Genomic DNA, 24,413 nt, shown 5'->3' on the forward strand with positions numbered 1-24,413 from the left:
TACTCTTAAATTGCCAAACAAAGCACTTATTACACATGGCATGCACTATCGCTATACTATAATGAGTCAACCAGCAGCTTTTATTTTCACTCTCAGTTGGGGCTTCTGATTCATTCAGTTTTAAATGAGAACATAATGAACAATGAGTTTCTACTCTTGATATACTTATGATATACATCAGAGATAATTCATGTGCATTTTTGTTAGATGTTTAAGGGTACTCTGGAATGAAAATAATAAGATTTGAACAGATAAAAAACAAAATAGACAAATAAAGACTGTAAATTTGATCAAAATCAGAGAAAGAAAACAAGTTATGACATTTCAAAGATTTGCATTATATAGGCGAAACAGTTCTATGAATGTCTTCATGAATATTCATTGAGCTAACTATGTCATATCCCAAATTATCATTTTTATTTTTATGAAATTGTGTTTAAATTCAACATGTGTTCCCCAAGAACCCCCCCCCAAATATGAATTGACAACAGATTTAATTCATTCAATAATCACTGGTGCAATTTCATTTATTTTTAAGGGAGAAATATCATAAATAAAAAAGAAGAAATAATCAATGACAACATAAAATAAGATATGGGATGTGACATCATCAGCCGGCCTCACGAATATCAAGGACGAGGTGCATATAAATGTTTTAACAAATTAAATGCTTTAAAAATCAATAACATTGTTACTTGTTTTCAGATTTTGATGAAATTTTCAGCATTTTTGCTCAGTGAATTTTACTACATTTATATAGATTGAATTATTTTCAGCCTTTGAAGCTGAACAGGGTATTTGAGTTGCATTGATAATATAAAACCACATAGTCATAATTATACTTGTTAGATATGTATATATATTTTATAAATTGCACTCTATTCTCCTTCTGCGTTTTGCTTCTTCTCTATTACTCCTCCTCCTTTCTTTTTTCTTCTTCTTCTTCCCCTTCTTCTTCTCCTCTTCCTCCTTCTTCTTCTTTTCTTCTTATTCTTCTTCTTTTCTTCTTCTCCTTCTCCTCCCCCTTCCTCTTCATTCATTTTCACTTCCTCTTCTTCCTCTTTTCTCCATTCATTTTAAATATATATACTTACATACAAATTGATTGTATACAATTGAACAGAAATATTTCTATCTTGTTTTCTCTTAATGAGAACAAACAGGAAGGCCTATTTCATTCCGATAAGGAAATTAAATGAAGAAATTGTAATGGTGTCCTATTTATTTCTTGATTAGCTTATATGACACGCCTTCCACTTGTCCATTTACGAATATCAAATCAATCAAAACCTCCTTCAACTTTGAGGACAATAATTTTTTTTCTATAAAACTCTTAAATATATACCTATGGATACATGATCTGCTTATTATGTTTGAATATTTTGTTTCTGCCATCAACATTTAAGGACTGTTTTCTTCAAAAATTATCAACGATACTGAAAAATAGCTTGATTCTTGAAGACTTGTAATTAGACAAATTTTTAAAGGATGATGGTCCCTTAAAAATTGGGCATCATTATGGCCTGTGCCTGTAATCCAAGCTATATAGGTGTATTATGAATCGATGCAATGGTTTGAGTTTTAGGTCCTGGTCATGTCATGTCGGATGCCAGTGATAAAGATCAGTCCCAGACATAAATTATCATGTATCTAATTGATACTAGTCTGTAAAAAGGTCAATTACACACTTATGGGGTGTTGCAAGAAACTTGCGATCAATTATTGCAAGTCTATTTTTGTTCCCAAATTGAGCATATGCCGTGTAATTAATTGCAAAGTTGCGATTGATTGCTATTCTGCTCCATGAAACAAGGAGTGTAATCTGATTTGCTATAGTTACATGTGATCAATCAATTGTAAAATTTCAAAAGATTATTTGCAATTGATCGCAAATATTTTCTTGCAACACGTACCCCCTCAGACACACAAAATATAAATATAGTAATGAGTATAAGACATTCAGAAGTACTTTAATTTTCACATATCAATCGATACCTAAACAAAGAACAGATATGAAGCAACACAGAAAGTAACTAAGAGAGTGAAAACTCTCCTTAGCATAGAATAGGGCCTGTCAGTTGAATCTAGGTCCTATATGCATTTATATGTCCCAAGGATATTTGTTCGTGAATTTAGTTGTCATATGACCTAAGATCTATATACAACAAAAAAAGTAAGTCCCCCCTTGAACAAACATCAATAATTTCTGAACCAATGCGAGTTTTTGATATATTTTTACATGAACGTGTAGGTAATTTTATAAGCTACCCTCTAAGTAAATGTTATGGACATATTTTACGTCGTGCTACAGTGAGCAAGGATATTTATCATCCATCATTTCTATCACCACACACTTTCTGATCTTTTAACATTTTCACGATTGAGTGAGCACCTTAAAAAACTTAGAATGAATACTCTTTATACTGCATAAATGTATTCTTTTCCTAAACGTTCTCATGATCAGTTTTATTTATGGACAAATCAGTGATGGATCCAGAATTTATAAATGGGGGAAGGGTCTATAATCGGGGGAGCCACCAACATTTTCAAATTTAATATGACCTAACAAGTTGTAGAGGATAGTACCAAAAACCCCTATGATGATACGTCACAATACAGGGGCCGCGGAACGGTTTTCAAAATGTGGGGGGGGGGGGCTGAGCCAAAAGTGAGGGGGGGGGGGGCTGACCATGCAAAAAATCACAATCGTATGGTCATTTCTAGATTTTTAAACATGCTTTTGGCTAAAAAGTGGGGCCCCCTAGCCCACCTCCCCCTCCCCCCACCCCGCTGCAGCGGCCCCTGCAATATTGTGCTCACTCAACATTGAATATACGATATCAAAATTGTGTGTGGATTGGCTAAATGATGGATAGTAAAACAGCATTAACACCATAAATCTCACCTAAAAGCAATGTTTGCCCAACTTTGTATTTGCACAATCTGAAAAACGGCTCATGTGACTTTAAAAAATTGTCATTTTTAATACAATCTTTAATTACTCATGCATGACTTAACCGATCAATCTCAGTTTTCTCCAGGAGTTGCTCAATGAGTGTAGAAAACCGCCTACGAAATATCATATCTCAAAATGATTCCGTTCAAAAGTTACAGCAATTTGATTTAGGGGGGGGGACTTACTTTTTTGTTGTGTATATATAAAGCTAATGTGACAGTGAAATAAAACCAAACCAGTATTTCAGATGAATGTCTCATTAATTCATTACATTTCAAATGATCGACTTCACTAATTCCACTGCAATTTTACTTTCTTCAAGCAAATACCATCTTGAATACATTTTCAGAAAATCATAAAATGTGAATGAATTGGTTTCTTAAATGTAAACCTAAAACATTTAAATCAAAGTACATAAATTATGGTGTACTTCATACATAACAGTCAATGAGTGAATGTTGAAATAAAAAAAAAGCCCTTAATATTAAAGTCAATAGCTGTTGAAAATGGGACCCCAAAGATGTGCTAAAATAGGCTGAATGTATGAATGTAGGTCAGTGAGCAGTCCAAGTTTTAAATCTTTTTTCCCCTAATTGTACGGGGAGGCCAAATTCACCTCACAGCTATAAAAACTTTCCAAATTTGGGTTTATTGCTTGGCAACATAATTTCAATTTAACATTTAAGTAGAAGATATTCGGCTAATAAAAACATTCTCTCATAAAGTTAATTTGCTTCAGCTTTGGGTACCCCCTGTAAACACAATAACACTTGATGGGGGGGGGGGTACTTACTTGTCCAACAGGAAGTAATTGCCAGTTAAGATACGACCTCTGACCGTTTCTAAGAAGCCCTCATGCCTGCTAGCTGCATACAACTCTTCAGTTGATCGACCAGCTTCACTGCTCCGATGACCTGTTCAAGACATAAACAAACCATCATTAAATATGATTATACATTCATTTCATAGTTATCTTAAATCTACATGTAAACATAACAAAAGAGTAATCCCCTCAGATTTCAAACTATCATAACTTTTTAACAAACAGTTTGAGCATAAAATGTTGGCAGGAATGTCCAGAAACATGGGGACTAGCAGTTAGTCACTAACTTCTTAATAAGGATATATTGATCTGTCAAGCGACTTGAGAGTGAGCACATATTATTCATGAAAAATTGTCATTTTTCAAATGTCAAACTAGCATAACCTTTGAAGATCTGTGATTTTCATAAATTATATTATGCTGTATATGATTAAGCAGTTTTAATGCTAAGACACTATCATTTGTGCCTTTCACATCTCCTGTTTTTTTTAATTGTACATTTACAATTTCTTTAGAATTTCTAGAATACAACACAAGGAACACTGCCAACTGCATATTAAGGAAATCATTCACATGATTACCCCTTACGACCCCCAAGGTTGTGAAAAGTACCTTTAAATTGTGGCTTTGAGGACTCACTGTGGCTTTATAAAGATTTAAGTGTCTACTGCTCTTGAGAGTTGAATCATTAGGGTGTTTCATCCCGACCCTGACTCATTTAATTGACCCTAGATCATGGTATTCCACATTGCACTTGACTCATCCCACGGGGGTGTCTTACACATGACCCATTTACATTACACTTGATAATTCCAAGGTTCTTTCATTCTACGATTTCAATTGACACCATTTCCTAAAATATACATGCATGTGTCTATAAAAACTTGTAAAGAGAATGTAAAGAGCAGTCTACTTTGGTGCCAAGGTAAATAGTAAAAGAGTAAGAACCTATTTATTTTGTATTTTATTGCATTCAATTACATACACTTGTTTATGTTGTTTACGTTGAATATAAATGATGAAGTTGGCAAGGCAGATTTGAAATAAAATGGAAAACAAAAAATACACATTGAACAAACAAGGGATCAATCTTAAACGGAAACCAACCAAGATTAAGAGTTGTTTGAAAAAGACAAAAGAATAATCAGAAAAGCAGATATAGTAAAAGTTTGAACAAAATCATATGAACCAGAAGACAGAAAAATTTTGTAAAAAAAAATAGTTTTTTACCTATAATGGGATTTCAAATTAGCCGTATTTCCTTAAAAAAGCAAAATATCTAAAATGGCATGAATTTCAAATGTTTTAATTGGAAATTCTTCCAATGATATAAAAAACTTAGGAAAAACAGTGTTTTAATTTCTTGTGTCCACTGAAAGCAATGGAATGCAAATCTCATTATCTCAGTGCTCTAGACCCAGGATGTTTGTAAGCTTTACCTGGGATGGACCTCAGTGGTTTATTGCTTATAGTACCGTTCTCACTACGTTCCTAAAACTAGTTTAATGTATAGTGAGAACGGTTGAAGCGGTCTTGGAAGTGATCTTCCAAACCAGTTCGGAAAACCACCTAGCAATGTAGTTTTCAAGATCGCTTTGCCTCGGTAAACTGGTTTTAGCGCAAGTGAGGACACAACCCTTCTTTGTGAAGCGATCTTCACGCATTTTGAGCACACTTCTCTACATGACAGTTGTGGAAAGCCTACGCTGCGGTTTTGAATTCCATGCAAAACGTGTCACCTAACTGAGAGCGTTTCCATTGCAACAAGATCTCTTTACGTGAAGTGATTTTGAAAACCCCTTTCGTGTGATCAAGTGGGAATGCTAACAAAGCGATCTTCCAAATTGGTTTCCTGAATTTGTTTTCAGTAAACTAGTTTTAGAAAGCGTAATGAGAACAGCCTCTTATTGGTAAAGAGTACATGTATCTCGTAGCCAACTCGAATGGTCCCTGTAAAAAGTCTATGTAAACTACAGAACTCAGTTGTTTATGGGTTAATTAGCATATCAGGACATGCAAAAAAGAGGAAGTTCATAGAATTAATTATGTATAGAAAATTATTGTCTGCATTTTTAATTTGATTACGGAAAATACTTGCCTTTAATTTCTCTTTTTTTGTTCTCATTTTGGTATTTGGATAAAAGCCAGCTTCATTAAAAACCTGTTTGTACTTAAGGAAGATCTTTTTCAATCACTTTTCATAGATGGTGTTTTACATTAAATGCTTGAAAAAAATACACACTCTCTCAAACAGCTATCTTGAAGTGAGTGCCAAAGCGGAAGGGGAAATTTCTAATGTGTAAAAGTATGTGACACTTTTAAGTATCATAAGATATTACTGTCCTGCCAATATCATCATTCAAATTTACATGAACATACTCATGATGATAATAATTATTTATTCATAGTATGCACAAATCTACCAAAGACAACCTGTAGCTTATAAGTGGTTAACACTTAGACACCTATTCCACTTATATAAGTGGACTTACAAAATTTTCCCTGTGAAATGTTTCTTTGTTGATAGTACACAATGTTCTTGTTTCTTAAAGGTCAAAATCCAAGTGTTTTTAGAGAACAATTTTAAAGAAAATATAACAGTAAGTAAGGCAGTTCTTCTATTCTGATCATTCACATGAACTACAATATAAAACAGTAACACCAACAATTTCATTCATCTCTATCCAATGGCACTTCAGAACAAAAGTATGTAAAAATTTAAACAGAGGAATCTAAAAAGGTAACCCTGAGCTTACAAGGCTGAAATCCATCAGAGCTTTTTGCCGGGATGGGTTTGAACCAAGGCCTGTTCAGACTTTCTGTAATATGATTGTGCTTAAAGGGGAAGATCACCCTGACAAAAAGTTTATTGTAAAAATAGCAGAAAAAATAGTAAAAAATATTGCCGAAGGTTTGAAAAAAATTCATCAATTAACCAAAAAGTTATTAGAATTTCAATTATTTGATTTGTGAAGTCATATGCGAGCAGTATTCCTACATAGCGAATGGTAAAAAATCAATGAAATGTCATTTTCTCAGAAAATTGAAAATGGTTTTCACTGGAACTTTTGTATATCAATAGACAAATCATTTCACACCCGATCATGAAAAGAAAACAATATTAAGTCATCAGGAACCATACAAAATTTGAAATTCATACATTTTATATTACATAACACATGGGGCAGCTGCTCGTTTATGACGTCACAAATCCAAAATTTTGAACTCTAATAACTTTCTTACTCTTTAACGGATTTTCCTCAAACTTTCACCAATATTTTTGACTATTTTTTCTGCTATTTTTACAACAAAGTTTTCTTCAGGGTGAACTTCCCCTTTAATTCAGCCGTTAAACTGAGCAAGGTTCAGTAATCTACATGTATGTACAGAAAATTTATATGCATGCTCTTGGTAAAGGACACTAAATAATTGCAGCAACCATACATTTAGTTCCCTATAAAATTAGCATTTTATTTTTTGTACATTTGTCAGTGAATATGTTTAATTGAGTGCAATAATATGTATAATCTTCATTGTTCCCTGGTAACCTATAGTTAACATTTTATTCCTTTACATTGTATTTAAACTCTAGTATTATGTTGTAGCTGTTGAAACTGTTTCTTATTTTTAGTAAAACTGCTAAGAACTGATAAATACTATTTACTATTCAGGTTTATTGTGCAAAAGAATTCATTCAGATCACCTTGCAACTTTTCCCCATTTGGTCAGAGCTTTGCAACTGAATGCTTTGAAACAGAGAGTTCAAACTTTGGCTCAAAGAACAAAGGAGGTTGAAGAAAAATAAACACAGTTATCTTTAACAAATGATCTTCAGTCCTTGGCCTGAAAATGAAAAAAAGGTTTCTCTTTGGAGAATGTGAGTCTCAGAGTCATGGAATTCTTCCAAAGAAACTGATCCTCATTACATGTTAGGAGCTTTGAATAGGAACACCAACTATGCAGCATTAGCTCTACCAAGATAGTTCATCAACTTTGATTGAACCGGTCAGTAGGAGTTCCCTACATCACATGACCCAGACACAGCAGAAATTGTCAGCATCTTCATGACATCAATATTTTCTATGAATTCTGTTTTTTTTCTTACTTAATTTAATCATGAAATAAAAAGCTAAGAATGGTTTTAGTAGTGAAATTCAAGATTGTAAAGTTTACGGCAGTGTACAGGATTATATATTTGTGTTTGTGATTTGTTTAAAAAAATTGTTAAAAAAAATATCAAATAAAATAAAGAAATCAAATTTAAATAAAAAAATCTGAATTTAATAAAAAAATCAGATTTTTCATAATTTTTTTTATAAAAAAAAATCACCAACCCTGTTTTGCTCTCCTAGTGCATTAGTCATACGAAAACAAATTTAAACAAAAACATGTCTTCAAAAGTAGAAGTAAAGACATAGAGTGAAAGTCACTTTACAAGATAACAATGAGAATGAAAAGATAACAATGAGCATGAAAGTATGGTTGGAAACTGAAAGTAAATTCCCCTACTGGTATATGGATGACAAATGTACATGTACATCACCAATTACATTAAAGGGAAGAGTCCATCATAGCATTATTGAAAAAAAAAATGCATTTTCATTGAAATATTTACATTTTTTAAAATGGAAACATTTAATTTTTTTATGAATGTAAAATAAGTAACAAAATTTGGAAGGAAACAGAAAATTTGATAAATGAAGGTCCTCAGGTACATGTTAAGTTTAGTTTGGAAAATATAATGTTTGGTTTCCATGAAAAAAGAAATGATGCATTGAATTGTTTGGTATGTATAATCAGACAACATTTGTTTCTACATAAGTTATGAAGATGAGAGAGTTCTGTATCAGGTTTGTTTAATAAATCTAATACTAAATGGATGTCTCTTCATTCTTTATTTTCTTAAGAGAAATATTTTAAGTATTATTATTATTGTTTCAGTTCATTGTTTGATTGTGTAATAACTTTTGCTTGTGTATATTTTGAAATTATTTGACTCAATCGAAGGCCTTTGGAGGGCTAAAAAGTTTTTTTTAATTATTGAAACAGAAAAATGAGAGAAACATAAATAATTAAATAATAATAGAGTTATGGAATTTCATACATAATAATTTAAATTTGTGACATTGCTTGCGAGCCACTTCCCCCATATGTCATGTGATATAAATAATGCCTTCAATATATCATCAGTCACATCAATTCATACACACTTCTATGAGAGAAGTGTTTTCAGTGATAAAAAAAATCATTAAAAAATGAGAATTTAAGAATTTTATAACATGACATATGGGACAGCTGTTTGAAAAAATTAAAAGCAAAAAAAAATGTTATTCTCGATTTCGTTTTTTTGTGAAATCTCAAGTAATTAAAAAAAATGCACTAACTTGATATTTGAAGGAAATTTCCTTTAAAAAAGTTAAGCTAACGTATATGGCATAGCTATGTGTAACGAGGGCCTCTTGTCTGACACTCTGACCACTAAAGATGACCATTTCCTGTGTAACATTCAATTCTTACATCCCTTGACTCATAACCAGGAATGACCACTCATTGACCACTCACTCATTGTTCTCATGCAATCTTGAAATAGTCATGTCATGAATAAAGCATGCATATCATATATATATACCCTTCATAATCACTGATATTACAATCTAACATTCTAAGAGTAAATCTGTCTTGAGGAGATTTGCAAGAAATGTATGTTCCATTGAAATCACATTCAAGTCCCAAAATCGAGCACAAGACCTCTAATTAAAAGCAAATTTATCACTCATCTGCATTCACTTGCTACTTTCTTGTATTGCATTATTATTATTTCATGAATCCCACTTTATTGGGGATTGAAAGTGTCATGCAAAACCCAATTAGTCAAAAAATACTATCAACTTTTAAAACCTTCATGTTTAAAGTTTCTATCTCTTAACCTGATAATTACAGGAACTAGTGCGATATCTATTCAAAAGTGTAATATCATAAACACAATACATATTTCGTGAAGAGTAGTAAATGACAATGCATTTTATCTTACAAGGGAAAATGTAAGCTAGGTACCATTAAGAATAAATCAAGAATTACTCTCATGAATACGTAAAATGGGAAAAGTGCAGGATTGTGTAACATAGTTAAGAGCAGAACAAAGAAAGTCATCGGGCAGATGGCCATTGGCCCTCAGAGTGTCAGAAATGGCACATTTTGTCAACTGCAAGAAAACTGTAAAAATTGGAGATGTTCCATTAACTCCATATAAATTATAATTCTAGTTGAACAGCAGTGGACAATTTGCCCTTATTATGCCTCCCTGAACTGTCAATTATAAGTGTCACTACTAGGCCTTCTCATCTCTGTTGTTAAAGGGAAATGAAACCCTTGGAACACGTAGGCCTTTGTTGAAATAGAAAAAAAGAATAAGAACAAAGAAAGTTTGAGAAAAATCAGACAAATAATGAGAAAGTTATGAGCATTTGAATATTGCAATCACTAATGCCATGGAGATCCTCCTATTGGCAATGCGACAAGGATGTGTGATGTCACATGTGAACAACTTTCCCTTTGATGGACTATAAAATACCGCCAAAATCTCTTTTTGCTTTTTCTAATGGTGATACAAACACTCTATCCATGATGTATTCTTTAAACATCTGTATTACATGCCCTCCTATAAAAAACGCATGATCTACTGATAGATGTGATAAAAGAGGCAGTTTAAGTGAAATATATACTTAAGAAATGGGGATAGTTCTTCACAAGTGACATCACACATATTTGTCGCATTGCCAATATGAAGATTTCCATAGCATTAGTGATCGCAATATTCAAATGCTCATAACTTTCTCATTATTTGTCAGATTTTTCTAAAGCTTTTGTTGATCTGTTTCTTTGATTTTTTTCACACAAGCTATCTTGTTCCAAAGGTTTCATTCTCCTTTAAAGTCATTCCTTACATTTCATATTTCAAAAACAAAGAATACGTACCATATTCTATTCCATCATATCTGGCCATATTGGATGCGACTTCTACGGTGTTGAGGACGGAGTAAACAGCTATGGAATACTGGGTGTGGGGGAGGGATATTGGGCTCACTTTGGCACCGGCATTTTCAAAGAGATCAGCAGCTTTGGACCAAGCCATCAAGACGTCTTCACTCAATCCAGGGGCATGGTATTCCTATAATTGAATATCAAAAGACAAGCAGACAGATATGAGACAATGTTTTTAATATCTGTATTAAAAGTAAAAGAAAGTAATTGCAACAAACAATCTGGTACATCAATGATAATTGCTGAAAATGATAATTCTGATGATCACTAACACAAATAAAGCCTATGTGGGAGAGCGTATTGATACTGCTTGGAAAAATACCCAACAGTTGATGGAATTCAGTGCTTATTTTGTTAATTTCTCGAAAATTACACATTTTCGACCAGAGTCATTTCGCACATATTTTTCATTCATACATGCATTACAAACACTTTGGTGGTAATTTTATCGGATTCTGTTCAAACTCATTTTGAGAACGTTACCACAACTGACATTTTTCTTTACTTTTTGTGAGTCTAAATATTCTTCAACTTTTAATAACGGTGTAAATTGGTTGTCAATGTCAGAAGAAATTGGTCAAATCAAATTTTCATACAGAACCAAAAAATGAAAAAAAAAAACACATTTTAAAGGTTGTGATGATAGAACTAAAGTCCAATGTAATTCAAAATATAGGACCTTCACCTAAACTTTGGACAGAACCATGTAAATTCTCTTAGGCTTTGTACAACAACAATTTACTTCTAGAAGGGAAACGGTAGAAATATTTGAGTCTGAATCTAACGTACGGTGACTCCATTTTTCATAGCTTTAGAGAATAAGTATTTGATATTTCACAGGCATCTCTATGAAAAAAAATATCTTAGACCTATTTATTCTCAAACTGTGGTAACAGCTTTTGTTTAAAGGTGTTACTTATACCAAGAATTCAAAGAGATGGAGTGACAATGAAATGCAAATTAATTCATGTAGCTTCTGATTTCTATAGAAATACAAAAGAATACACAGGTGAACTGGAGCCTTTGGTGGTGACCTGTGATGCCATTATATATTTTCATTTAAAAAATGAAAAGTGATTTGTGTTAAAAGTAGATAATTGCAAATATTTCCAATTTTAGTTGATCACAAAATGTGGAAATTACACACATGATGAAATATATCTCAAAGCCTTATGTCATGAAATTGGGTGAAATATAGTATAAAAAGTTTCATAATTTGAAAAACCCTTAGAATTTGACAATTTTCCACACACTGCTACCTTGCAAAAAATTCAGATTAGTTTCAGTGAATATATCTACGGTATTTGTTGTTATGTGTCATAGTTGCAGCCACATGCGGCCAGTCGAGTAATTTTAAATCATATTTCAAAAACATTTGAACATTTGTTTTTGCTTTCCCCAGTAAAAGTTAGCAATGAATCTGCTCATTAAAACCCAAATCAGAGGCAGCAAAAAGCAATCATAATTACAAAAGCATATTTCCTATTGTATCTGGCCAGTACATGTACATCTGTTGTTAGGAGGGGATCTTTTGTCTACAATCTGCAAGACAATCCAATAAAGAACATGTCTAATATATTTTATCCTTGTGGCATCAAAGTGGCTTTAAAGGGAATGTGTTGGATGGTTCTCCATCTCTTAAAACTCCTTGCTTTAACATACTCAGAAGCAATGTGTTCATATCGTTTCCATAAAAAGGCAAAATTCAATGGTTGCAGGAATCATGTTGCAGAGTTTTGCTTTTTATCTAACATACTTATAAATCCCAGGCACATCTTGTTTCAGTATTGCAATTAAAACTGAATACCATGAAGTAGACAATGGTTGATAGGGTGTGATGAAAAGTGGCTGTCATTAAGAGAAAGAACTGAAAGCAGATTTGCAATTGGAGATTTAAAGTAATTAGGGAGTATACATTTTTGACACTTTTTATGGTGTGCATCAATCAAATAGTCTGTTGCAATATGTTTTCACAAAGAAGAGTGAGAGAGAGGGCGACATTAGACAAAATCAGAGTCTATAAAGGCTTTCAGCAAATTAAGGAATAAGAGAGAGAGAGAGAGGGGGGGGGGGGGGGGGGGGGAGAGAGATATGGAGAGGGAGGGGGAGTGAGGGAGAGATCAGGGGGGTATTTAAAAAATAATGTTTCAGAATTGTAAAATAATAGATTACAGGCAACATGTCTAGTTTCTTTACAAAGACTAAGTTGAAAAGTTACTCAAATTAATGATTCTTCAGAAAAGCTGAAGAGGAAGAGGAAACTAAAGTGTTTTCAGTTTTAGAAAAACATGTATCAAAACAAAATACACTGTATAACAAAGAATGAGGAATAAAATTTAAATAGAATACTTTGAAGGAAGAATAACATGAGAAAAAAACATTTCTCATATTCATATTCTTGAATATATGCCCAGGGGGTGTTTCACAAAGATTTAAGTATGACTTAGAGTCTCACTTAAATACCGACTTGCGTACGGTATGAAAGGCTTGACCACATTGGTCCGAACGTGTCATGAGGACGCGCACTAATGCGTATCTATTAATAAGATCGCGCGTTGCATATCATGTATGCGTCGGCATTTAAGTGCGACTTAAGTCATGCTTAAATCTTTGTGAAACACCCCCCTGGGCATATATTCAAGAATATGAATATGAGAAATGTTTTTTTCTCATGTTATTCTTCCTTCAAAGTATTCTATTTAAATTTTATTCCTCATTCTTCGTTATACAGTGTATTTTGTTTTGATACATGTTTTTCTAAAACTGAAAACACTTTAGTTTCCTCTTCAGCTTTTCTGAAGAATCATTAATTTGAGTAACTTTTCAACTTAGTCTTTGTAAAGAAAACTAGACAAGTTGCCTGTAATCTATTATTTTACAATTCTGAAACATTATTTTTAAATACAAGGGACATCTAATTCACTACTACAAGTCTTGAAATATAAATTCATGAGTATCATCATGAATGTATTATCAATATGAATCTGTTTAATTGATTTCTATGCTGTATTATGATTAAGCAGAAGTGTCTCACTCTGTGGGTCTAGTGATTCTGTTTTACTGCCTTTAAAATATAGAGCCATGGGTTCAAATCACAACCACAGCATCAATTTACTTCTGCAAGGAACTAGTTTGTATCTTGCTGCTTTCAAAACAGGAGAGGTTAAGTTTTAAGTGTTTTGTGGAATGTCCCCATGGCGTGCTTGCACCACACTTGTTTGTCTTGGCACACGTGCAAGATAAACTAATCAAATCCACTTTCATAACACGGAGGAATATATCATATTACTAAAAGAAAAAAAAACTGCAGTAACATTTGAAGTGTTTTTTGCAGGTCTGCGAATGTAAGAATATGAAAGGTGGTATCACTTAATACACAACAAGGATAAAGATTATTATCATACTAAAGATATAAAGACAAGTATATCCTTGTTTGAAAGAAACAAGTTTGGAAATCTCCCGAAGTACTTAAAAATGAATAATTCCAATTTTTATCCCATCATAAGCTATGTTATTCTTTCTGATTGAGGAAATTATGAAATAGAAACCATTCTCATCTACTCTCACATTACAACATGTGTGTTGGCTCAGTTGGTAGAGCGTTTGTCTCACAACCGGGAGGTCACGGGTTCAAACCCCAGCCACGTCAGACCAAAAGACGTTAAAAGATGGGAGTTGCTGCTACTCTGTTTGGCGTTCAACAATTAAAGGGATATAGCCTCGTCGATCTGGCACTGCACAGCGGCTGCCGGGCCCACGATCATTTGGGCAAAACAAATTTTCAGAGTATTTCATTTCCGGTGTCTATTTTGAACAATAAAATATGGATTTTTTTTCTTACACCAATAGTGGAATCCAGTTTAGGGTGCTTCCATGCTAGAAAAATCAGCCATTTTCACAACACTTTTCGACCTACTGTCCAAAGAAACAACCAACTTCAATTTCTTTTGTGGTAATAAAAAAGTACTACTGGGTAGTCATGTAAAACAATGACTACCAACAAAATTATGTCGTCCATAGATGAATTACAGGTGAAAATGTTGCGTATTGTCCAGGATATTTCTGAGTCCCATAGGACACTCAGCATTTTCACCTTCAATTCACACATAATCAAACATTTTTGGTTGGTCATCAGTTTTTCACATGACTACCCATCATAACTTCATAACTGAAAAAAAGAAGAAAATTTTATTGCTCAAGCATTCTGCTAAGAGACTGAAAATTGTTGTTTGATATTTCTCGAACGACACGTATGGAATCGTCCTTCAGTGGAAACTAGTTTAATGTGTAATGGGAGTGCTCATAAGCAGTCTTAGAAGCAATCTTAACTCCCAAACCAGTTTGGAAATCCACGCCGCGATGCAGTTTTCAAGATCGCTTTGCCTCATTAACCTGGTTTAAGCATGGACGAGGACACAACAGGTCTTCATAAAGTGATGTTCACCCGGTTGTGTTGGCTACTCAGTAAACACAGTGTGTAGAATATGCCTACGCTGCAATTTCAAATTTTGTGCGAAACACATGACCCCACCGAGTGCATTCCCATTGCAACACGACCACTCTACGTGAAGTGGTTCTGGAAACCACGTTCAGGAGGCCCATTTCATAAAGAGTTACAACTGTTGTAACTTTGTCAATATGGCAACTACCATGGCAACCTTGATTCTGATTGGCTGCTGAGCCCTGTTACCATGGTACTTGCCATAATGACAAAGTTACAACAGTTGCAAGTCCTTTATGAAACGGGCCCCAGGGGATTGTGATGAGGACACAAGCAAAATGATCTACTAAACTGGTTTTTTAAACTGATTTATTAAAGGGAAACCAGTTCAAGAAAGTAAATGAGAAAGGGGTCTCAGAAAATTCCCCAAGACATATAATATGTTTATGTCCAAACTTCATGAACTAGATCCATAAACTTTTTAAGTTATGATTCCAATTCAACAAATAACCCCAACACGGCCAAAGTTAAATTGCCCTTAAATAACCTTTGATCTTGGTCATGTGACCTGAAACACACACAAGATATTGAGGGATACATGGTTGCTCTTATGTCCAAGTTTCATGAACTAGATCCGTAAACTTTTAACTTATGATGACAATTCCACAACAACCAACATGGCCTAAGTTCATTGACCCTAAATAACCTTTGATCTTGGTCATGTGATCTGAAACTCAGGCAGGATGTTCATATATATACTTTTAAGTTATGATGATATTATCAAAAACGTAATCTGGTTAAGATTTCAATATTGACGATGTCGCCGTCACCGCCATCAGAAAAACGGCGCCTATAGTCTCGCTCTGCTATGCAGGCGAGACAAAAACAATACTAAAAAATAAACAAAATTTTATACAAAATACAATGATGGTAAGGTGACCTCAAAGAAAAAAAAGCTTATAAAAAGGGGCACCAAATAACAAAATACACAATTATCAACAACACAAACATATCTATAAAGAATACACTACTGCAGCAAGGGAAAAAAAGAGGGGGGGGGGAAGTACATTAATATTTGAGGGAGATTTAATAGGTTCATATTTTGAGATAAACATGATTGTGTTTTCTGGTTACCGTTAGGTCAGTGCTGTGGATGCCCTATTGACTTGCTTTTAAAATAAAGTGATACTCCGGGCTGCAAATATTTATATCTAAATAAAAAAGAGGAAAATTCACAGTGCAAAATGCTGAAAATTTCATCAAAATCTGATAACAAATAGCAAAGTTATTAAGTTTTAAACTTTAGCAATATATTGTGAAAACAGTTATGCAGGTCATCATGAATATTCATTAGATGGGCTGATGATGTCACATTCCCACTTTCCTTTTCCTGTTTTTACATAAAATCATAATTGTTTTATTTTTCCATTCATATGTGAATGATATTTCTCCCTTGTAATAAAATAAGTTGCAGCAATGACTATCTAATGCATTTAATCAGCTGTTATTTCAATATTTTTGGTTATTGAACAAAAAAACAACTGAATAAACCTAATTTCATATCATGAAATACAAAAGAACAAGTGGAGATATGACATCATCAGTTTGCTCATTAAATATTCATGAAGACATGCCAAGAACTGTTTCACCGGAATAATACATATCTAACTTTGTTATTCCTTGTCTGATTTTGATCAAATTTTCAGTATTTTGTTTGTCTGATTTTCTTAATCTGTTAAAATCTTGTTATTTTCAGCCTGGAATACCCCTTTAATGCTCAGATTACTTGTGCCCTTCGTTTCTTTTCCTGTTTCTGCTGTAATATATAAATGTGACCTATAGACAAATAGTCTTGCCCTAACATTGTATAAATTTAAGACCTGCAAATTACTCTGCTCTTCTAAAGTTTTTCCTTCCTCAATATTTGCTGACATAGTTAATTCTTAATCCTGGAATACTTACTTTAGGAATACCTATATGAAGCCCTTTCACATCGATCTCATCTGGCAAGGTAAACGGTGTGAATGGATCCGTTACGGTTGTAGAGTCCATCGGGTCATGGCCTGCCATAGCACCTGTTATAGAATAACAAAGAACACAGAAATATTATTCAATCTCATATAATTAAGAAGTAAAATCTAGTTTTAAATGCTTTAATGATAATGATAATCATACTTACTCATAGGGTCTAAGAAATATATTGTATTCCTTAGATTTATATTACCCAAGGCTAAAGTTCAGGAAATATAGTATACATGCATTGCTAAAAACTTAGCCTAGGGTAAATTAATATCACAAAATTTCTCTGTCGATGCTTTTTCATATCACTCCATTATCATTCTCCCTATAAAGCCCATTGCCCCTTTAGATGAATAATAAACTTGATCAGATTGAGGGCATGGTATGTGGTCAGCAATAGACTTACAGTTACAACAAATAGTGTTATTGATTGCATAGATCTTTAAATTACAGGGCATGGGCCAGTTTCATATACATTTGACCGGCCACCCAGAAACCAACGATAAATCACGCAAAATGGATTTTGAGATTTTTATTGAGTTTGAAAAAGCACATCCTAAGATTTAAAATGATATATAACCTGTCGAAATTGATCATCAATAACCCTCATAAGCACTTGAATGAATATAGAAGAAATTAAGCAACAGGTTCAATACATAACGAGAGAACAAGGTTTGAAGTGGTTCAGTCAAGTATGAGATGTGCTCACTGTACCATCTTGGTGAAACCACTAATCAGTCTGCAAAAAATGATATCAAAGAAACTCTAGAAATCATATGTTCTGTTCAACTTTACAACTTCAGATCTTGACAGAATGAAGAAGATAAATTATTCTTTAAGCATAGCTAATAATGAAATTTTTGCTTTTTTAAGACCAAATACCAATTCTGGCTATTTCTTCCCAGCAACTTATTGTTGGTTTTGTAGTGGCTGGTCACATTATGATTATTAAAAATTTGTCATTGACGGTACTACTAAAGAAGCCTTAATTGTGATTGACTGCTGAGACCTGGTACCACAATTATCATAAATCTTTAAGGCGACTGATCTCATAATACCTAATACAGTTGCTGTATCATCTACGGTCTTGGTGAAGATACCAGGAACATCTGAAGAGTTGACTAGAGATATCAGGCCATGCCTTGAACAAAGACCATAAGAAGGTTTCAAACCGACGACACCACAAAATGATGCTGGATGACGGACTGAGCCTCCTGTATCTGAACCCAGAGCTCTGTGGGGGAACACAAATAAAAATACTATCACAAAATGGAGAAATGATCAATCAATGTATTATCAAGGACCAGCTTCAAACCAGAACAATGCCTGAAGATGAATAAATCCTTCTGTATCTCAATCCATAGCTCGAAGGGGGAAGAAAATAGAATATTGGTTTAAAAAATTAATTACGTTTAGGAGGAGATGAAGTCAATGAACATGACCTGAAGGAGTGTCCAGAAGAAGGTCGAGAACTGCCAGGAGTGGAGATATAAATTTGCTGCTGCTCTACATGCCAGGAGGTAAAGTGGGCAGTAACTAAGTGAGAGTTATAAAAACATTAATAAAAAAAAAATTCAAGAACAAGAGTGCAGTCAGTAGGGAATGCACACATAATCTTAAATAACACATACTGATTTGACAATACATAATTTTATGGTGTTGAAATCATTATCATAGTGCTAAACAAAATAATTCTGATAGAAAAGACATTTGTAAATATTGAATTGTGTAAAACGGTTGAACCTGACAAAATACTGTAAACAAGATAACCATGAACGTATTACAAAAACAGATAAATCTTCTTGGAAAAAAGAGCTAAAAATTAAGAAAGAAGTGACTTACGCCAGGCACGACCCACTTGCTACTGCAACACCACTTCCTCCTGAGCTGCCTCCACTAACGAACCAATCAGAATCAACGATATCATCTTCAGAACTATACCTCCCTCCAGCATTCTGGGCTTGACGTTTCTTGACCCGATGAAAGGGATACCTCCATACATTACGTGTAGGACCAAACAAACTCTCTGTTGTGCCACTCCTTCAGACAAATATCACAAGATGAAACGATGAAAGGACTTTAGGTATTTTCAATAGAATTTCAGAATGTGTCATATAAAATTTCCATTCTAAAATGTTTAGATATTTCAAGCTGGAGGACTTTGAAACATCTAGCTCACCATTATCACCTTTGACATCAATGAGGTGCTTTAAAAGCAATTACATGCTTAATTTGTGAAAGGCTTCGTAACAAAGTACAATGGGAATATTCTTACATTCTTATATCATTAGCTCTACCAGGAATAGAGTAATTTAAAGTAAATTACACACATTTATATATATATCAAATCAACTTGTAAATTATTGAAGTCCTTAACAAATCCTATAAAAATGAATTGGATCAGGAGTCACCAGTTAAACATAGCAAGGTGTCAATGAATCAGCAGCAAAAGCAGATGGGAAGCTGACTGACTTGTTCCAAATGCAGGAACCAATCAGGAGTGCTGTGTAAGTACTTTGTAACCAGATTGTATGCTCATGCCAATTCATCAGTAATAAATAAAATGGGGGCTTGGGGCCAATTCACCCCTGAAATATATCCTATTACCTGAAAATCTTAAGAGAGCCCCTAACACCCCCATAGGGTCCTATGTACATTATGAAATAATGTAAAAAAAAAATGGCTGTTGAGTAATAAAAAGTAGCCCTAGAATCCAGTAGCCCTAGAATCCAATTCATCAATTTATTTTAATTGTATAGTCTTGTCTGCTGGAATAACGATACTGTGCTCCATTGCATTAATTTAGGAGGACAGTAATGACTCTATTATCGTTATATGTCATAAAACAGCTTACCCCATGGCAAACTCATCAAGGTTAGTTTTTCCCAGAAGGATAGCACCATGATCCTGAAGTCTTTCTACCACTGTAGCTGTGTATGGTGGCTTATAATCTATAAAGAAAAATAAAGAATCAATGAATCATAAAGAAAAATAAAGAATCAATGAATCATTGAAAATTGTACTCGGCTTTGATAGGTATTTGACACCATTTGGTTGTTGACAGGTGATGTCCATCATCCAGAGTGGAATGAAAATGAAATAAATGTAGAGGTGTTATATAGCTCAGTGGATAAATCTCTGGATAATGAACCACAAGGTCCAGGCCAGGGTTCAATTTCCAACAAAGCACTTGCAGCCTTTGCCAAGGCTTTTATGTGCATTTGCCACTCTCCATCCAGGTGTAGTAAATGGGAACTCAGTAGGAAGGAATTCCTTGAAAGCCTGAGTGATAATATGGAGTGCTTAGAAACATTTGTATTAAGCGTTATATAAATATATCACCATTTATTATGTATGATTAAATGAGTTATGGTCTAACTCTAAAACATTGTCCTCTACACTAGCAGTTAACCTGGCCAGCAATGCCAAAAGCTGAATTCCAAGAATTTCCATGGTGTAAAAGCTTCTTAGCTGTACATCCAAGAAGAAACTCTCGTTACACGCTTTTCACAGATAATCAAGGGTAAGAAAATTGAATACTGGTAATCCTCTTCCTATGAAAACTTATCGTACATCTAAAAAGTGCTAAAAAGTAATGCAAATCATACTACCAGAAGACACAACTATACAAAGTTTACTTACTCTCTAACATTTTTGAGCCACAGGTTGTTCTGAGCCCTGCTGTGCTGTAGTTGTCCTTGATAGTTATAAGTATCCCACCTAAACGGCCTACAGATGCACCTGATAAATGAGAAATTGGTTCATTGATTCATTGAGTGTCACTCTTTGAAACATAATTGATATTCTAGAATATAGTATCAATATACTTATCAAAACCAAGAAGAAATTATACAGCAACCCTTACTTGTCAAATCTGATTACCAGGCATAAACTCACTACCCTGAACATATAAGAATAGTGCATTAAATGAAACATAGCTGAATCTAAAAATGTTAAAGGTCAAGTCCACCTCAGAAAAATGTTGATTTGAATCAATAGAGAAAAATCAGACAAGCACAATGCTGAAAATTTCATCAAAATCGGATGGAAAATAAGTTGACATTTCAATGTTTCGCTTATTTTTAACAAAATAGTTATATGAACGAGCCAGTTACATCCAAATGAGAGAGTCGATGATGTCACTCACTCACTATTTCTTTTGTATTTTATTGTTTGAATTATACAATATTTCAATTTTTACGAATTTGACGATTAGGACCTCCTTGCCTGAAGCACAAAATGTTAAAATAATGGAATTCCACGTGTTCAGGGAGGAATGAAACTTCATTTCACATGACAATGACGAGAAAATAAAAATATTTCATATTTCATATAATAAAATACAAAAGAAATAGTGAGTGAGTGATGTCATCAGTTCCTCATTTGCATACTGACCGAGATGTGCATATAACTGTGAAATGAAGCGAAACTTTAAAAAAGTTTAAAATGCCATAACTTTCTTATTTTACATCCGATTTTGATGAAATTTTCAGTGTTATGCTTGTTGATTTTTTCTTTTATTCAAATCAAGTTTTTGTTGGGGTGGACTTGTCCTTTAAGTTTATGATACTCTAATACTTTACTACTACTTTATACTTTACTATTCAATTAATAGAAATGTGTTTCACTATACATGTATGTGACATTCAAAATATAAATTTTCAAAACATGGTAAGTTTTAAGCAATATGAATATTAAAATATTTACTATGACCAAATATGAATCCAATTTTTTTATTAGAAACACAGTAAACAAAAACTGAATAAAAGAATTAAAAATGACAGTATTATGACTGTATCTTCTTAAAAAATTGTTTAGTCAATTACATGTATGAAAAAAGGGGATTGAAAAAAACAATCCACCTCAATAAGTTATAATTTACTTTTTCTCATCCCCGAATTTCATATCTTCAGAAGATGTAAACATAGTAAAATCTGAGCCAAGAGATTATGATAGTTTAAAACTGAGTAATGCTAATACAGACAAAAAATGTAAATATTTTAATCTTGCATAACTCAGAATCATCAAAGGACTCCAGGAGAGATAACATATCATGCTTTTAAAATTACAATTTTCCACATGTTATGATTTATTTATTGATCTTTATCTATCATCTGATTCTGTGTTATTTGTGTATCTATTATATCTCTTTATTTTCTGATTTGACCAATTTGATATTCCATGATGAAGATGAAAAAAAAATGAAAAATTGACTACACAGAGTGTCTGGCCAATTCAGATTGACTCAAATTTGTATTTTAAAAACCGAATTGAAAAATGAGACACAGATGCTTATCAACAAAAAAATGTTGAAAACACTGACAAGAATGATGGAATCTTTGCTTGGAACATGAATCATATTGTGCATAGTGCTCTAAGCAAGATTGGAACAGGCCTCGAAATAATCGACGGCCATCGACGTCGATGCCCCCATTACTGGCCGTCATGCCCTTCTTCTTTTTGCTAAAAGTTACGGCCACTAAAAATGTGCCCTTTTTTATATGGCCGTGGTGCCCTTTTTTCTCATAAATGTGCCCTTTTTCTGATATATAATGTACCCCTTTTGAAAGTCTGCACCTTTTTTTCTGAGCGAGGAAAACTTTTCTCCGATCTCAAAAAGTATTCAATACCTTAGCTTTACCAGCGACGTCCAGTGCATGTATGCAGTCTAGTCTGAAGCCGCGCCGAACGATGAGCTAGCTATACACAGCTGGCCGGCCGCTAGCGCGCTTTACATATGCTATGTAAGCTGCAGCATAAGAATGGACGAGCGCGAGCTCCGTATGTGTACTACACAAATGTCGCGCGCGCTGTACTGTCCTGGCGAGCGCGCGCGATGCGTAAGTACAGTACTTTGAATGGGAGTGTTTCATAAAGCTGTTTGTCAGTTACAAACAACTTACGAACGACCGGTGATACTTTCTTGGGTGCTAATCAGATTCACATTTAATTACATGTAGCTCAAGAAGGTATCACCAGTCGTGCGTAAAGTTCATTTTTTCTTAAGTAAATAATGTGGTTTGGTATTGAATCTGATGTATAACATCGACTATGGAAAGCCCCCCCCCCCACACCGCGAAACTGTAACACCTACAAATAATTTATTACATGCCCCTTAAAAAGTGGCCTTGGTGCCCCTCTGTATGGCCTTGGTGCCCTCTGCTGCCTGGCCTCAGTGAAAAAGTGCCCCTCAAAAAAGTGGCCTTGCCCCCCAAAAATCCTATTTCGAGGCCTGTTGGAATATTTACTATAATCTACCATGAATTTGGACTTTTTAAAAACAAACTAAACAAATAAACACTGAATGGAAGAATGAAAAATTTATTGACCATTAAGAAAATAAGAAATCTGCTTTCCATAATTGAAATTTGTATTTGGAATAAAAAAAACTTCACATAATTAGCAGTCTCTTATGAATTAAAACTTGTGTAAAAGAAAATGTAAAAAAAAAAGATTGACAAAATCTACCTTGATTGTAAAGTTAATTTTCCATCAAAATTTTTTCATCTTCTGAAGATGTAAACGTAGTCAAATCTGAGAAAGATAGAGATTATGATAGTTTAAATGAATAACACAGTTAAACTAGATTCATATAAAAACATTTAAATCTTAGCCATTGGAAAATTTAAGTATTTAACACCAACACTGTAACAGTAAAAGTAAAACTACCTTCATTTATTTTGTCTTGGACTTTCTTTGCATCTTCCAGTCCTTGATCAAAGCACTCTGTAACGATAGCATTCAGCTCTTTACAGTGCCTTGCCCTCTCTACACATCTCGAACAGAGCTCAGTGACCGAAAGGCGACCATCACGTAAGCGAAGAGCAATCTGCAATGATGGAAATTTTAAAAAATGAAATTTTCATTTGAAAGATAAACTTTTCATGCTTCGGTCAACATGTATATTTACATCTGGAAAATAATAAAGTCTTAAATCCTATAAAAGGATACATGTTCAGCGACTTTGAGTGAATCATCTCAAGAACAAAATATGATTAAATAAATCAAGTGATTTCCCATCGTGTGATATTAGCCCCTCAAGCTCAAGTTAAGAAGTTATCCAGAAAAGTTTTTATAAGTTAAGGGAATAATTTCATTTATTTATTTTTTTTTACAATAATCCCAAATTGTTT

The 24,413-nt window shown here is 33.7% G+C and overlaps 1 protein-coding gene across 1 annotated transcript in view; it reads right to left on the minus strand.

Annotated features, from left to right (window-relative positions):
* LOC121413487 (glutamyl-tRNA(Gln) amidotransferase subunit A, mitochondrial-like) overlaps nt 1-24,413 on the minus strand; it is a 32,728-nt gene that overhangs the window by 5,391 nt on the left and 2,924 nt on the right. Inside the window, exons 2-9 of the mRNA XM_041606309.1 lie at nt 23,950-24,109; nt 20,923-21,021; nt 20,135-20,231; nt 19,123-19,320; nt 18,339-18,514; nt 17,224-17,336; nt 10,755-10,947; nt 3,750-3,870 (exon numbers count right to left, since the gene is read on the minus strand). Coding sequence (XP_041462243.1) covers nt 3,750-3,870; nt 10,755-10,947; nt 17,224-17,336; nt 18,339-18,514; nt 19,123-19,320; nt 20,135-20,231; nt 20,923-21,021; nt 23,950-24,109 — 1,157 coding nt within the window. The remainder of the gene's footprint in view (nt 1-3,749; nt 3,871-10,754; nt 10,948-17,223; nt 17,337-18,338; nt 18,515-19,122; nt 19,321-20,134; nt 20,232-20,922; nt 21,022-23,949; nt 24,110-24,413) is intronic.

This window comes from Lytechinus variegatus, chromosome 4 (genome assembly GCF_018143015.1).
Source record: "Lytechinus variegatus isolate NC3 chromosome 4, Lvar_3.0, whole genome shotgun sequence".
Lineage (NCBI taxonomy): Eukaryota > Metazoa > Echinodermata > Echinoidea > Temnopleuroida > Toxopneustidae > Lytechinus > Lytechinus variegatus.